This window comes from Spermophilus citellus, assembly GCF_964194105.1.
Source record: "Spermophilus citellus genome assembly, chromosome: 14".
Classification (NCBI taxonomy): Eukaryota; Metazoa; Chordata; class Mammalia; order Rodentia; family Sciuridae; genus Spermophilus; species Spermophilus citellus.
Genome location: NC_138194.1, coordinates 103,688,758 through 103,704,453, shown reverse-complemented (window position 1 = coordinate 103,704,453; position 15,696 = coordinate 103,688,758). Strand labels below are relative to the sequence as shown.

General features: G+C 57.7%; 1 protein-coding gene across 5 annotated transcripts in view; it reads left to right on the top strand.

The window, feature by feature from the left end:
• TSNARE1 (t-SNARE domain containing 1) overlaps nucleotides 1–8,720 on the top strand; it is a 113,067-nt gene extending 104,347 nt beyond the window's left edge. For all 5 annotated transcript variants that reach the window (XM_081266748.1, XM_081266747.1, XM_081266746.1 and 2 more), the window contains 2 exons: nucleotides 799–1,248; nucleotides 7,641–8,720. In XM_081266748.1, coding sequence (XP_081122874.1) covers nucleotides 799–1,248; nucleotides 7,641–8,257 — 1,067 coding nt within the window. In that variant the 3' untranslated portion in view covers nucleotides 8,258–8,720. The remainder of the gene's footprint in view (nucleotides 1–798; nucleotides 1,249–7,640) is intronic.
• The last annotated feature ends 6,976 nt before the right edge of the window (nucleotides 8,721–15,696 follow it).

Below are 15,696 nucleotides of genomic sequence, written 5' to 3'. Positions count from 1 at the left end.
GGGCTTGCTCATATGTGGGCCATCCTGTTGCCCCTGGGGTGCCACCCTGCTCCGTAGCTTCTGCCACCCAGAGTTCTGGCCCCAGCTGCAAGGTGGAGACGCCCTGGCCAGGGCAATGGTCCCCTCGGCTTAGTTGCCCTCCAGGACCCAGACCCCTGCACTTACTCATCTGCTTCTTCCATCCCTGACAGCCGTCCCCTCACCTAGGCCTGTGCCTCTAACGAGGAGCAAGCGCCCTGAGCTGGGTGGGCCCTGGCACCCTTCTGGAGCTCTGCTGCTCCCAGGTCGGTGGAGGCCTGACTCAGGAGCCCAAGCCTGGCAGCTGCCCTCCCTGTTGCTCCTGGACTCACCCTGCTCCCCTTCAGAGCCTAGGCTTCCAGCAGGGCCTGCTGCCTCGTCACTGCTCCCAGGACCCACCCCATCCATCTTCCTATCCCTTGCCTTCTGTCTGCCTCTGAAGTGGCCACCGCCCACTGCCCCCTGGGGCTGGCTGGCTGGGCTGGAATGTCAGAGTGTGCACAATGGCTTGTCCACCCTAAGGCCACCCAGTCCCCGTAATGGACCCATGGGAGAGCTGTGGGGAGCGGAACAAGCCAGGGCTGACCTGCACATGGGCAGGGGAGTCCCCTAGATAGCTGGCAGGCAGGAGCTTCAAGAGTTGCCAGATCCCCAACTGGTGGGTGTGGGTCACCTGTATGTAGGACACTGATGTGGGGACCTGTGAGGACCAGGACCACAGGCCTGGTGGCACGCTGTCCACAGTCTCTGCCTAGTGCTCAGCCTCTGGTGCCTTTCCAGGGTCCAGCAGCAGGAAGGCTACCAGCCGGCAGACCTCCAGCCCCGAGCCAGCAGAGGCAGCCCTGCTACCAGGGGTGGGGCTGGGCACCACACCCCTGCGGCCCAGCAGCCACTCCCGCACCAAGACACGCAAACCCAACTTCAGTCCCCAGGAGACAGAGGTGCTGGTGCGGAGGGTGGCACGCCACTACCCACTGCTGTTCGGGGCACTGCGGAGCACACCTGCTCGGAAGCACCACGTGTGGAGCAGGATCCTACAGGCTGTGAATGCGCTGGGCTACTGCCGCCGTGACCTGGGTGACCTCAAGCACAAATGGAGGGACCTACGAGGGGCCGTGCGCAAGAAACTGGCAGAGAGTCCGGCTCCTGGATTCGTCCTCACACCTGTGGAACGCATGGTGGCTGAGACCTTCTCGACCCCAGCCTCCCAGGGCAAGAGCCAGGCAACAAGTAAGTGGGCCCCTCCCCACAGCCCACACCCTGGCCTGGGCAGTGAGCTGGCTTCCAGTGCACAGCCCCCAAAGAACGAGACTCCAGGGGAGAGCTGGGGGCCTGAGGAGACAGCTCATCCCCCTCCCAGCCCCTCGGCTCCTGCGTAGGAAACCCAAGGCCCAGGCCCAGGCAGAGGTCTGCCCATTTTGGGAGGAGGGGTCAGTTTCATGCTGGCCCTGAGCTCACGGTCCACTGGGACTTTCCCCAGCCTTGGCACAGTACAGCAAGGGGACCCTCAAATCTATCTCAAAAACTGAAGTCACTCAAAGCCCCTGGGTCTCATGTGGCCTGGGGGTCAGTGCGTTTGCCACCACCACTGGCGGCAGCACCTTGGGGAGCTTAGACCTGCTGCTGGGCTCAGGGCTCCACGGCAGCTGCCACTTTGAGCCATGGCCACAGCAGGGAGCTGAGTGCCTCCGTCCCTTCCCTGGCATCTAGAGAGGACACTGGGGCCCCGTGGCCCCATTTCCCCGTCACTCTAGAGAGACAAGTCCCCGGATGGTGAAGGATGGTTGACGGGGCCTAATAGCCCTACCCTGTATATCTAAGGGGGGTGCAGAGACTGAGGTCCAGGGGCCTGGCTGAGCAGCCTAGGCCCAAAGCCCAGGCAGTCTCCAAGGCCCCGCTTCTCTCTGCCATGTCTGCTGCGTCTGGTGTGGTGTGGCTGGGAGGCCTCTTTTGCCCCAGGCCATTGTCCACTCTGTCTTCTCATGAGTGCTCATGACAAAGGTCAGGGCAGTGACTGTCCTTAGGCCACCAAGTTTTAATACCAGAGGAACCAAGCAAGGCAGCAAGCTTGGGTGGCCACAGGCTTGGAGAGTGCCCAGGGTTGATGCCATCAGATGACAAGCCACCAGCAGGTGGAGGCTGCCTGGCCGGAGCCACGTCCAGCCACTAACCTTTGCTTTGCCTTTTGGTGTAAGAGGTGGCCTCTGTATTGGTGAATGATGCTGAAGAACTTGGCCAGAGCCAGGAGGAGTCCAGGCCCAGTGCCTTCCCGCCTCAGCCTGCCTTGTTCCAGGCCTGGGGGAGCAGGACTGCGTGCCCTCCCCAGCAGGCCCTTCAGAATCACTCTGGTGCTCTTGGCCTCCCAGAACACTTCTTCTGCGGGGCTGCTCCAGGAACCACCTTTTCCAGAAGTCTCTGTTCTTGGCTGGGCCTGTCCTGCAGCCCACACTGCCTCTGAGCCCTCCCATGATGCGGGCTCGGGTGCTGTCACCACTCTGCCTCCTCTGCTGCCCCTCCTCCTCACCACCCTGCCTCACAGCCAGGCCTGCTGGACTCTCCTCCTGGGAAGCTCTGGAAGGACGTGGGGGTGAGACCCCAGGAGTAAAATGAGCCTTCTCAGGGCGGGAGCAGACAGCAGGACTCCACCTCAGACAGACCAGCAGGTGGTCTTGGGGGGACTCGGAGCCCCATACCTGCTCTGCTCCTTCCCTTCTGTGGTGCCTGTTGCTGGGACATGTGGACAAGGCCAGGCCTGGGCAGGGTGGGAGATGTGTAGGTCCAGGATAGGCCTTGTGCTGGGCCTCAGGATGTACAGGTCCTGATAGGCCTGGGTAGGCCAGGGGTGTGGGACTATTACCATCCCCAGGGAGGCCTCGTGCCCTCTCCTTTAAGGCAGAGGCCTGCAGCTGTGTTCCTGAGGCAGGCTTGGGTGCTTCAGGAAAGGGTGGGCACTGTGGGGCCTGGGTGTTCAGGTACTTTCTGCAAGTCCCCAACCTGGAGGGCAGCAGGAACTCTGGAGTATACCCTGCATTCCCTGCCCTGGGTGAGGCCCAGCCCAGCTTCCTTCATCCCTGATAGATCAGCCGCAGCCCCTATGGCCTTGTAGCCCTGGGTTTACCTCCATTAGGAGAACCCAACTGAAGCTTCTCTGGTGCCCGGGAACCTCTTGTGAGAAGGCCTGCATGCCTCTGATGTTTGTTGAATGACTGTGTGGGAGGAGCAGACTTGCCCTGATAGGCACTGAGGCCAGAAGCAGGGAAGTAGCTGCAGGGCCGGCAATGGGGTGGGAGTGCCCCAGATCAGTGCCAGCCTGGGGAAGCAGGACTCGTCCTCTCTTCAGCAGGCCTGTCCAAGGGTAGCCTCTGGGGCTTAGGCAGGGCCGGGCCTGGGGGCCTGGGGAAGTGAGCTGCAGAGCGCATGGTTTCCACAGTTTCTGTGCTCCGAGGCTGCTGACAGGTGCACTTGCCCAGGGGCGCCTCCGGCTCTCTGCATTTGTCTTGGGGGGTGGTTGGTGACCAGTGCCATCTTCTTTAGCCCCTGGAGACCTGCACAGCCCTGGGGCTTTTCAGAGGCTGTCTGAGGCAGGGCAACTCCCACATGCAGTGCCCTGTGCCGGGAGACAGGAGGGTGCCCTGACTGCTGGGCTCCCCCTGTGGACCTGGAGCTTCAAGGCAAGGGAAGGTTCTGGCCCAGGCTTGTGAGCTGTCAGAGAGCCACCTGGTCATGCCCCATACAGCCTGGGGCTTAGGGAGGGCCGGGCCTGGGGGCCTGGGGAAGTGAGCTGCAGAGCGCATGGTTTCCACAGTTTCTCTGCTCCGAGGCTGCTGACAGGTGCACTTGCCCAGGGGCGCCTCCGGCTGTCCTTCCTACTTCCTTTTCTGGCTGCCCTCTGATGTGACAGGACACCTTGAGTTTGGGCAGCTGCAGCCTGCCCAGAAGAGGAAGAGGTGTGCTGCAACCCTTGTTGCCCCTTCCCTCCCCGTGCTGGGCTGTGGCCTGGAGACCTGTCGCCCTGTAGCCTGGCCTTGACTGGGGTGGGAGGGTGGAGCAAAGTAGAGACTGGGGGCTCAGGGTCTGCCTGAGGCCTAGGGGCTTCTCAAAGGTGGGGCTTCACAAAGGTGGGGCTCCAGGGATGAGGCCGCCTTCTCTCATAGAGCAGCCGCCCCCGCTGGAAGGCTGGGAGTCGCCGCTCCCTCTGCAGGCCCCATGGGGCTGGGGGCGCACGCTGCAGCGGCTCAATGGCCCTCGGCCTCCTGGGCTACAGGTGGGCCCTTTGCAGTGGGTGTCCACTGCCTGATTCCCCAGGCAGGCCTTCCGACCACTGCCCCTCCCACAAGGACTTCCCGTGTCTCAGGCGAGGGCCTGCCGCGCTGGGTGTTGCCTCTTCTTTACCCACTGGTAGGGGAGGAAATGGAGCCTGGCCCAGGTCACCCTCCTGGCCTCAGACCCAGCTCCCAGTGAGTGGGAGGCCTGGGTGTTGACTGCCCTCTGCCCCTGTGTGGCCTGAGTTTGCCCAGTGGAGTCAGGACAACTGGACGTGCCTTCTGCCACGTGGTGCTACTTCTTGGCCGCTGCCTGGTGTAAAATTTGTCCTGGCGACTGGACCCAGGATTCAACTGTCTCCACAGGGGTGGCACCTCCGGGCCCAGGCCCTGCCTTCCCAAAGCCACTGGTCCCCAGCCAGCCCCGTGCTCTTTGAATGGCCTTATTGGAACCCAGTCACCACAGAGTCCCACGTTCACAGCCCGGTCCTCTCAGCGGCACTGCAGGACATGTCCCTGAGGGGGGCCATGGCCAGATGGGAGGCCGCCCAAGGCAGCCGCAGCGGTTCTGGTTTTCCTCTTCACTCTTTCCTGAGAGGCTTTCCCCTGCCCCCTCCAAAGTCTGCTTCCCCAAGGACACTTCCAGGCCCTGGTCCTTCTCTCAAGGCTGAACACCGTCCACACCAGGGTGATCCTTGAGTGGGCCCTGAGTCGCATCCCTGCAGCCTCTCACCCTTTAGAGGCTGGACCTCCTTTCTTGAGTGTGCAACCCACATGGGAAGGAGCTCAGGGACTCCAGGGGCAGATGCACGTCCAGCCAACCTGGGCTCGGGCTCCCCGGGGCTAGCTCAGGTGATGTAGGCTGGTCAAAACGTGGGCCTGCACCTGGTGACCGCCTTCGGCTGTGGTGACTTGCAGATAGTACTGCAGCAGCACGTGTGGAGGCGGCCGGGGAGCCCCGGGCTGGGCTGCCATGCCCAGTAAGTGGGTCTGAGGGTAGGAGCGCTGGCTGGCCCGGCCTTGGTCCCTTTGTCCCTCACCCATCTGTCTGGGAAGCCAGTCCCTGCCTGTGCCTGGAAGGGAAAGCCCATGGTCTTTGAGTCAGGCCACTGGCTTACGTGTGGGCACTGGGAGGGGAGAAGAAGGGACAGAGCCAAGGTCTGTGTGGCTCCCGCAGTGGTCAGCGCCATCTTCTCTCATTTGGACTCCCCACCACCTGACCCCTCAGCTTCCTTACCCGCCTGGCCTACAGGGTGGTGGTTAGGTCTGTAACTGACACAGTGGGAGCTGGCCCATGGGGTGTGGGCATAGCGTGGCTGTGCTTCCGGGGAGGCCAGTGCACTGTGGCCCTCACTGGCAGGCTGCCCTAGGTAGCCCTGACTCCCTGTCCCAGGAAGGCTGGCCACTCTGCCTGTCTGCCCTTCCTGAGCGCTCTCCAGGCCTCATTGTTGGGTGCTAGCCTGTGGCTCTGCAGCTGCCTGGGGCTGCTGCTTGGAGGTGTGGGTGGGAGACAAACCTCCCCTGTGGCACACGAGCAGGACCCAGAGCAGACCTGAGGGCCACCATCGCCTTGTGCCCGCCACCATGAGGAGGGCCTGACCGCGCCAGGCAGGCTGGAGACCTTAGTGCAGCAGGAAGGAGGGCCCAGCAGCCATGTCCCCTGGCTCACTTGCTCACTGTGTTCCTTTGGTCCCTGCTGGCTCCTACGAGCAGATCCTGTCCCTTGAGTTTGAGTTTGTGTCCTAAGGACCAGACAGGTGGGCATTCAGTCTGGACATGAGGGTGGTGGGGCACCCTGGGAGTTCAGAGGCCCCCAGGTCGGGTGGGGTGGGAGGGCTCCCCGGAGAGCACACATCTGCTAGCGACTGAGCTGAGGGATGGTCTGCTGAGTCCCAAGGAGAGGCCACTGCACCCGCTCCAGTGAGGATGGTCGTGTGAGGGCTGTGACGAGGGAGGGGCAGCCACAGTGCCCTTGCTTTCCTGGGGGGTCTGGGGAATGCAATGTGCCTGGCAAAAGCCCTCGGTAGCCTTGGAGAGCAGGGAAAGAAGAGCCTTGGTGGGCAGAAGGTAGAGGCGAGTTGAGGAAGAGCAGTCCTGGGCTTGCTGCCCCTAGGCTGAGGCTGACCTCCACGCTGGGGTGGGTGGCTGCAGGCCTCGGCTGGCATTCAGCAGGAATGTGTGACGAAATGATGGTCAGGGCCTGGCCACAGCTGCCTTCCCCCATTTTCCATCGTGGCCATCAGATTCAAGGTCAGTGTGGCCAGCGGTGGCTCTTTGATGGCTGGTGAGTGGGACTGGGGCAGCTTGTGGAAGGTCCTCCTGGGGATGGCCACTCAGGCTCCTGTCCAACCCTCAGTCCCAGCCACTTTGTGGCATGGACAGGTCTCCATTCAGGGCCCTTCCAGAAGCTTCCTGGGGTGAGACTTGCAGGCTGGTGCATCAGGAGGCACACACACAGAGGACCTTGTCCTGAGTGACAAGAGGACTTGAGTGCCCAGGACCAGCTAGTCAGGAAGGATGCACAGATGCCTGGGGCAGCAGAGGAAAAATGTGACCATGGGGAGGAGGAGGAAGCAGGAGAGGAGGTAGCCGCACCGACCAGCTCCTCCCAGTGGGCTTCTCCCGGTGGGTGTGGGGCCCAGAACTTTCCCCACTGTAGATGGGGTGAGTGGACACAGCAGGTGTCTGCCAAAAGCCACCAGCCCAATGCCCTGCCCCCATTGGCATGGCTCTTCCACAAGCACATCAGGAAGGGATGTTTGCTGGCCTGTCCCCGCCCAGAGGCCCCAGGCCTTCCCTTTTCAGGTTAGGAATTGGCAGCCTAGAGAAGCAGGGGAGGTCCTAGTGCCGCCCAGCCGTGGAGACCAGGCCCAGCTGGTCTGGGAGCTCAAGTCCTTTGGACCCTGGGAAGCGCAGCCCCCCTTCCTTCTGAGATGTCACTGTGGGAACTCAAGACAGGCGGGGGGCGGGGCTGGATAGAAAGCTCAGTGGGAGGGACGGATGGATGGGTGGATGAAGTGACAAAAAGTGGATGACAGGGTAAGTGAGGGCTGAGTGGCTGGTGAGCAGGTGGGTGGGCAGGAGGATGGCTGTGGAGAGACAGACAGAGGAACGGCCAGGGTGCCAGTAGATAGAGGGACCCCTGGGTGGGCAGACGGGAAAGGCAGGGGTGGGGGCCCCCCCCCAACCCATCTGCTGCAGCAGGTGCCTTTGCCTCACGCACCTGGCCTTGTGCATCTCTAAACGGCTGCAGGCAGGGGGCCTCGTGCGTCTGCTGCCTCCCACCTGCTCCCCTGTGGTGCCTGGTACTGCCCACTGGTGGCCAGCCCAGACTGACACTCCCCTGTCTCCCTCTGTTAGCCGACGAGGAAGATGAGGATGAAACTGCCAGCTGCCTGTGGCGACCCCTGAGGACCCCGGAAGGGCCCAGTCCACCTGAACCTGACCCCCTGGACTTCCGAGGAGCTCTCCGTGCATCCACCTCCTCACCCTCCCTGCCTGCCTCCCTGGCATCTGTGCCCCCAGGGACCGCGGGCATGGGTTCCTTTGGGCCCTCCCCACCTTCCTCAGCACCAGCATCCACGCTGCCCCTGCCCTCTGGGAGGACCCTGTCCACAGCGTCTGAGGCCTCCGTGTTTGAGCAGCAGCTGCTGGACTCCCACCTGCGGCAGGGTGCCCTGCTGGCCTCCTGGTCGCAGCAGCAGGGTGCGCTGATGGCCCAGCAGAACCTGCTGCTGCAGCGGCTGGCGGAGCAGAGCCAGCGGCTGGCTGATGGTGTCGAGGCCCTCAGCCGGACCCTGGAGCGGCTGGTGGCAGTGCGCCCAGCCCAGGAGGGCTCACCCTCCATCCTAGAAGGTACCCCTGCTGGTGGAGGGGCCTGTGGACCCACCAGAGGCCCCCAGGACAGTCCCCAGGGTGCCCACCCAGGCCCAGAGGTCTTCTCAGGGATGATCCTAAAGGTGGAGGAAGAGCTGTAGGACTGGCCCAGGGACCCCGTTGGCACCAGGCCAGGGAGAGGACAAGGACTGCAGGAAGCCTGGAGAGGCTGTGGGGCATCTCCCCACGTGCCTTTCCGTCCCTGGCCTTGGGTGGGTGTGGCAACCTGCCAGTCTGGCCTCAGCACCAACCTGCTGGGCCAGGCCGGGTCTACTCAGGACAGTGGCAGTGAGTCTGACCCCCCACTGCCAGCTCCCACTTGAGCCCACTGGGCCAGTGGCTGCAGTTGGCTGCGGGTCACCTCTGCAGGCCTGCACCAGTGGGAGGTGGGGAAAAGACGCTCAGCCCGGGGCCTCGGAGCCCTGGGGAGTGGGGACTTGGCAGCTGCACGGGCTCAGAGGGCCCCGGGCTCGACTCCTTGGTTCTGGTTCAGGGGAGCCATGTCCATGAGCCTGGAGTTATTTCTCTTCAATTTTATATCAATGTCATAAATACATAAATACAAACACGCAGACATGAATGTTAATTGGTACTGCATGGGGTGTCGTGCTATTTTGTACCTGTTGACTTTTATTACAAAAAGTATTTCTCATATATAAGCACAAATCCCAACAGAGAGGGCAGTCCTCTGCTGCTGCTGGTAGTGGTGGGGGCCAGCAAGGGGTCCTGTTCCTGCCCTGGTGGCTGTGCCTCCATTCTCAGTCCAAGCACTCTCACTTGGCAGTGAGTCCAAGCACATTCCTTTTCAGGACCTCCTCGCCCTTCAGCTCCCTTGGCCAAGAACTCCCTCTGTGGGCCACACCCTCTCCTGCCCCTAGCAGCCAGGGCACAGTCTGCCACCACAGATTGAGTGGCTTTTGGGAGAGAGCAGGAGAGGACAGGTGTGAGCCAGGCCTAGCCGTGGGGCCTTGGTGGCCTGGACCTCCAGCCTGATGCTTGTGGAAGAAGGAGGTTGGGGAGAATGGCTCCCCCCAGGTCTGCTTTGTGACTGAGCTGCAGGGCTCCGGTAAAGCATAGTGGGGGGGGGGGGAGCCTGGGCTGTCCACCCCCACCGTCCTTTGGCCCCCACCGGCCAGATACTGAGAAGCTGGGCGGGAGCAGGGCTGGGATAGTGGGTGAGGCAGAGAGTCAGGTGGCAGGACTGCTGGTGCCTGCCTGGCCTCGTGTGTGGAAGGAGCACCAGGTGGCTGCAGCCGTGCCCCAGACTTGGGCTGGTGCCCCAGGTGTGCAGCAGGGCTGACCAGGGGCCCGTTGGAGAGAGCCTGGGTCTTGGCCTAAACTGGAACCAAGGAGGATCAGTTTCCCAGGAAGAGCCCATCTGGGTGACGACATGACATGTTCAGGCTGACATCATCCACCTCCTAGGCTGGGCTCCATGCTCTGTCCCCAGCAGGCCACACATTGACCCTGAGTGATGGTGGGAGACACGAACCTGTGAAGGGAAGTGAGGGGGAAGTGGCAAAGAGGGCAGTGAGCTCAGGGTTAATGTCCTAGAGCAAGGACCAGGGGTGTGGCCAGGGGTGCCCAGGTGAGCGTCCATCCCGCAGGGGGAGGTCCGCCCCCAGCATGGGTGCTTAACGAAGCCCTGGTCGGGACCCGAGTCTTCTAGGGACTGTGTGACCTAGAAGGAAACGGCATGAGCAGGGCTCCCGGGGCCCCCACCTGGGATGTAGAGGGCACAGAGGAGCGGCTCGGGGTTGGAGTGGTCTCCCGAGGCTGCAGTACAGGAGCCCCGGGATCCTGTTGGGGCAAAGATGGAAAAGGTCCTGGTCTGGGGCCTCGGAGGCACCAGTGACCACAGCTGGAGACGTTTCTGTGACAGCCTGATGGTGCATCTTCTGCAGCATGGCTTAGAAGAGGTGGGCTGGGCTGCCAGGGCAGCTTCCATCAGAGCAGGGAGACCTAGGGCCGCTCACCAAGTGCCCCATTTGGCAGTTCAGCAGAGCCCAGATGGCAATGCATGTCCAGGATTGGGGTGGGGGTGGGGGTGCGGGTGCTCTCTGCACTAAGTTGCTGGGCCCCAAGTGTGTGTCCCTCCCCCATCCATCCCTGTCAGGTGGATGCGAGCATTCCCAGGGTGCCACGTCCATTTGACTCCAGAGGAGGGGACCCAGAAATTGGGCAGATCTGCCCCAGTGGGCAGTGTGTTGGATGAGCCAAAGAACTTTCCGTTACCTGCAGTTTAATGTGGAAAAACTCGCTCTCAAAGTGCCTGGCTGGTCCGCTGGAGAAGGCACCGTCACCGGGGTCTCCCCAACAGCCCTCCATCCCCGATGAGAGAGAGGAATGGGAGGCAGAGGAAAGGCAGGGCCTGAGGGCCTGGCACAGGCGGGTCTGCAGGGTCCTGTCTGGAGGACATCTCGTGGTCAGGACCCCACGTGGACCAGGCCCCTGAGCTGCAGTCCAGAGAAGCAGCAGCAAGACTGCATTACAGGCTACATTCCAGAGGCTCGGACACATGGCGTGAACTTGTGAATCAAAACAAAATGACGAAATCACAAAATGGGGGGTGGGGATGAGATGGTCAGAAGCTGTCAGGCGTACGAAAGAACCACCCAGGGTGCCCTTGAGACATGAGGAACTGGATGGATGTGTCATTTTTCCCCTGTCACTATAATGAAACAACTGAGGCAGTTTAACTTCCAAATAGGGAGGGCCCATTTGGTTTTGGAGCTTGCAGTTCATGGTGAGGCAGCACACCTTGGCCAGAGTGTGTGGCCAAGGAGAACCACACACCGCAGCCCAGCAGCTGAGGTGAAGAGGAAGAGAGGGCCATAGTTCCCTTAAGGGCACACCCCTGTGACTTAAGGACTCCCTACTAGTCCCCACCACCTCCAATAGCACTGCCCTGGGATCAAGCCTTTAACACCTGGGCCTTGGGAAGGCAGTGTCCACACTCAAACCGGGGCAGGAGGGTGCGCGCGGTATTGGACCCAAGTGAGAGGCACACGGAAGGTGTTAAGGGTACCAAAGGTGCTTCAGCGATCAGAACCCAGCACACCCCCCACGGGCATCCCAGAAGACTAGCAAGTGAGGAAGCACTGTGAAGAGGGTGTCTGCACAGGGCCCAGGACACACAGACAAGCACCAGTCGGGCCCGTGGCACCGTGAGGAGCACATCCTCTGTAGGAAGCTACCGAGCACCGTGGAGAAAGGAAAGATGGGAGAGGGGTGGCAGTTCTGCCCAGGAAACGGTACCTAAGGACCTGCAGAACCCTGCAACCAGCCAGGCTCCTCCAGAGCCATTCCACACAGGGGGAGACCAGGTGCACTGCAGGGACGTCTGAAGCGTGGATGTCAGGATGCGGGAGCAGGGCCCCTGGAGGAAGGTGGGCAAGGCAGGCTGAGAGCCGAGGGTTTGTCAGCCCAGGTGACAAGAATGTCTGAAAGGACAGAACAATATCTGGACCATGGGAGAGCTGGAGCTCCTTGTGTTATTTGCAGGGAACTTTTCGCCTCCATTAATAACTCTACATGATTCAGAAACAAAACTCCTGAAGGGTTCCCTCTTCAAAACGGAAGGCTCTGCTCTGCCAAAGAGCCTGTTAAGAAGATGAAAAGAAAAGTAGCTAACTGGCAGAAAGTACTTGCAAATCACATGTCTGACAAAGGATTTGCATCCAGAATATATAAAGAGCTCTCTAAATTCAACAGCAAACAACAACAACAAAATCAGTTAGAAAATGGAAAAGAATTTGATTAGACACTCCATCAAAGAAGATATGCAGATAGCAAATAAGCACATAGAAAGATGTTCCACAGCCACCAGGGAGATGCGAATTAAAGCCACCAGGAGGTGGCCCTTCACGCCTGCTGGAATGGCTAAAATGAGACCAAGGATACGGACAAAGGGGTCACTCACACCCTGGGGTGGGGTGTAAGATGTGACAGCTACTTGGAAAAATGGTTCGTTTCATAAAAAGTTGCTTGGTATGAAGTTTTTCTTTCTTTTTTTTTTTAATAACAAGTTGATGCTTTGGGGCTGTGCTGTGGCTCAGTGGTAGAGCCCTTGCCTTGCATGTGTGAGGAACTGGGTTTGATTCTCAGCACTGCATATCAATAAATGAATAAAATAAGGTCCATCAGTAACTAAAAAAATTTAAAAAGAAAACATGATGCTTACAATAGACACCACCAGGTGCCCTCCAGAACACTAATCCCAAAGAAATGAGAACCAACGCGCGTGCACATGTGTGCACAGTGTCTGTGACGCTCTTCAGTGGTGGGTGAGGGAGCCAGGACATCCCTGTGGTGGCAACCTACATGGGACACGTGGACGGTCCTCCAGGGCTTGGTGGGGAGCCAGTCCGAAAAGGCCACACTGGGAGCCTTCAAGTACGATGAAGCTACAGAGGGCCACCAGGCCAGTGGCTGGCTGCCAGATGATAGGTGGGGTGGGCCTGGAAAGGGGCTGTGTGGGGCGTTCATTTCGGTGAGGGGCCTCTTCTGAGTCTCGGTGGCTGTGGTGGTCACAGGAACCTACATGTGTGATGATTTCATAGAACTGTACACATCCCCCCAAAAGTGAAAAAGAAATACGGTGAAATAAAACTTAAGGTCAAAGAAATCTCTAAAACAATGATATCTGAGCACACGATTTCCATGCTGGCAGAAATGAAAGAAGAACAATTAAACCAACATCCTTGCTGAATTCAAAAAGGGCCAGGGAAGAATGGTAACCAAAGGAAAGGAGAACGGTACACAGGACAGTATGGCACTGCCACGCGAGGCTTCCCGATGGGCAGGCATCTGGAAATGCCCAGCAGACCAGGTGAGCACAGTTGGGTCAGGGAGCCCTCAAAACTCAAGGGGTGTCATCTCACTCCCGTGACACCCCTGCTCTCAGGAGAGACACTAAAACTTTAAGAACAGGGAAAGTTGAAAGTATAAAGACAGGCCCATCCAAAAAGATGCAAATCATGAATACAACATAGAGTCCAAATGAGTGAACTCAGAAACTTTGCAAGTTGAACATCCCTAACTCATAATCTGAAATCCAAAATTTGAAATTCTTCAAAATCTGAATTTGTTACACATCATATCAGCACTCAAAAAGTTACAGATTTTGCAGCATTTTGGATTTGGGACTCTTGAGTTAGGGATGGTTCACCTGATACAGGGACTGTTGCAGGGACAAAGGGCAAGTGCACTTTGGCTCACAGCCTGTCATCAGCCCCAGGAGGCTTGGTGTGCATTACCCTCAACCAGTGTCAGCCCGGCTGCGTTGAGGTCAGGCTGCCCTGTGTGTGTGTCCTGAAGAGCTGCTGTGATTTATCTAGCACAGGGCATAATGCTGAGCTGAGTGCCAGGTAACATCCCCAGCCCTGCAAGTAACCCAAGGAAGCTCCCTTTGGCCCAGTGGCCAGCTCAGCAACTTCCTGTCAGAGCTCTGTCTCCCTTTCTAAGAGAAAGCCCCAGTGAGAACTTGCTGGTGGGTCTGCTCACTTGACTCCATTTTGGTTCCCTCATCATCAGATAAGAAAATCCCAGCATCTGGCATTAAACAAAGCACAATTTGTGGGACACTTCAAAGTAAGGTGATAGCACCATATGCTTGAGTGCCAAAGGCAGCCGAAGGGCTGGAGTCGTGGTAGAGCGGTAGAGCGCTTGCCTGGCCTGTGCGAGGCCCTGGGTTCGATCCTCAGCACCACATAAAAATAAATAAAAGATCCACTGACAACTAAAAATAACAACAGAAAAAGGAAATGGAAGATTATTAAGAAGACTTTGTTAAGAAAAATGTAAAAACTACAGAATAAACTCAAAGAAATTGGAAAAATCTTGAAAAGATGAGCGGAATCTAATGCAACATGTATTTACACAAGGTGCCATTGAGAGCCTGTACCCGGCAAAACTCACTCTTTGAAAGGCCATTACAAGAGACAGACAACTAGGAAGATGAGAAGAAAAAAAGGAGCAGAAATATAAAATACAATAAGAAGCGAATTCTATGAATCATGCCAAGAAATTTGGAAACTTGGGAGGAAATGCCAGCATGGACTGAAGACTAAATATTCTCAATACTTGTGTACCCACTACAGTAATCAAATCAGGAAAGGTGTTTCCCCATGAGGAAACATTAAGCCCAGATGGTTTTAAAAGTGTGCTTTGCCTCGCTTTCAGCAAGAGGCCCAGTCTTATACAACCTTTATAAGGATTGAATAGGAAAAGGGGAAATTCCCAAATGCATAGCATGAGGTCAGAATTAAGAGACAAGCACATGCGAAAGGGAAGGCACAGACCTGTCCCAGGAGCATGAATGTGCACATGCTCACCAAAGCATCCTGGGGGTGCTAGGGCTGGATCCCTACCAAGGCCACTTAACGCGAATGCCATTCAGTGATTTCATCAGTACAAACTTGTCGACAAGATGTACCACATTCACGGGGTGAACATGGAGATCGCTGCAAAAATCTCCAAGAAAATATTTGTTTAATTGAATGCCCATTAAGATTAAAAAGGAAACTTGGCCACATAAAAAGAATTTCCTTAACCAGGATCATCTGCCAAAACCCTAGTGCAAGTATCAATGGTGAAACATTAAAAGCACACTTTCAAAGAAGGAGCAAGCTGAGGGTCATGGCTAGCTCAGTAAAAAACAAAATGAAATATCGAATGAAGATTGGAAAAGAAAAAAATGTATCTTTAATCATAGAAGTCCTGGGCAAATTAGTAGAAATCATAATGAGTTTGGTAAAGTGGCATGTTCTAAAATCAAGAGGTGAGAATCAAATGCATTTCTGTATGTAGTCAACAAATAAGTCATATTTTAAATAATACAGATATAATAGCAACAAAAAGGTAACACATAAGAATCTGAGGACAATATTTATGGAGAAAATTAAGAAGATTTATCTAAAAACTTTTAAAGTCCTGGCACACGTACCATGTTCATGGGCAGGAAGAAGCTGTCAGTGCTCCCCAGATCCATTCAGAGATTCAAAACGCCCACAGGGTGTTCGAAGGATTTGGCAAGCTGATTGTAAAATGAGAACGAAGTCCTAAAAACTGTAAGTAAGGTGGAGAACATGCCCTCTTCACACTGAGAGAATGTCCATCTGAATGATGCCAGAAGCAGGGCTGGGACCTGTCCTGGAGGAAGAGGAGGAGCCCCACAGTCCTGAGCAGGTTGGCGAGGTGACCGGCCTCACGTTCTAGGAGATGTGCTGACTGCTGAGGGCTGCTGGGGTGTGGGAGCTGGCTGGCCCTGGCATGGTGGGGATGGAGAAGCAGCCATCAGGAGATGGTCCGTGGCTCCCTAGATGCACACCAGCCTCTGGAGCTCTGTCCAGGAGGAGCATAGCAATTAAAAGACTCTTGCATTCTGGTCCTGGAGACCCTGTGCTCTCCAGGGCAGCTCTGAAGGACAAGAGGGGCTCTGTGGTGTGCGAAGAGCTGGGTACCCTTGGGGGGCTCTGTGAGGTGCCTACCAGGGGTACGGTGGAAGCCACGGTATGCATGTGACTCGCCTCTTTGGAGC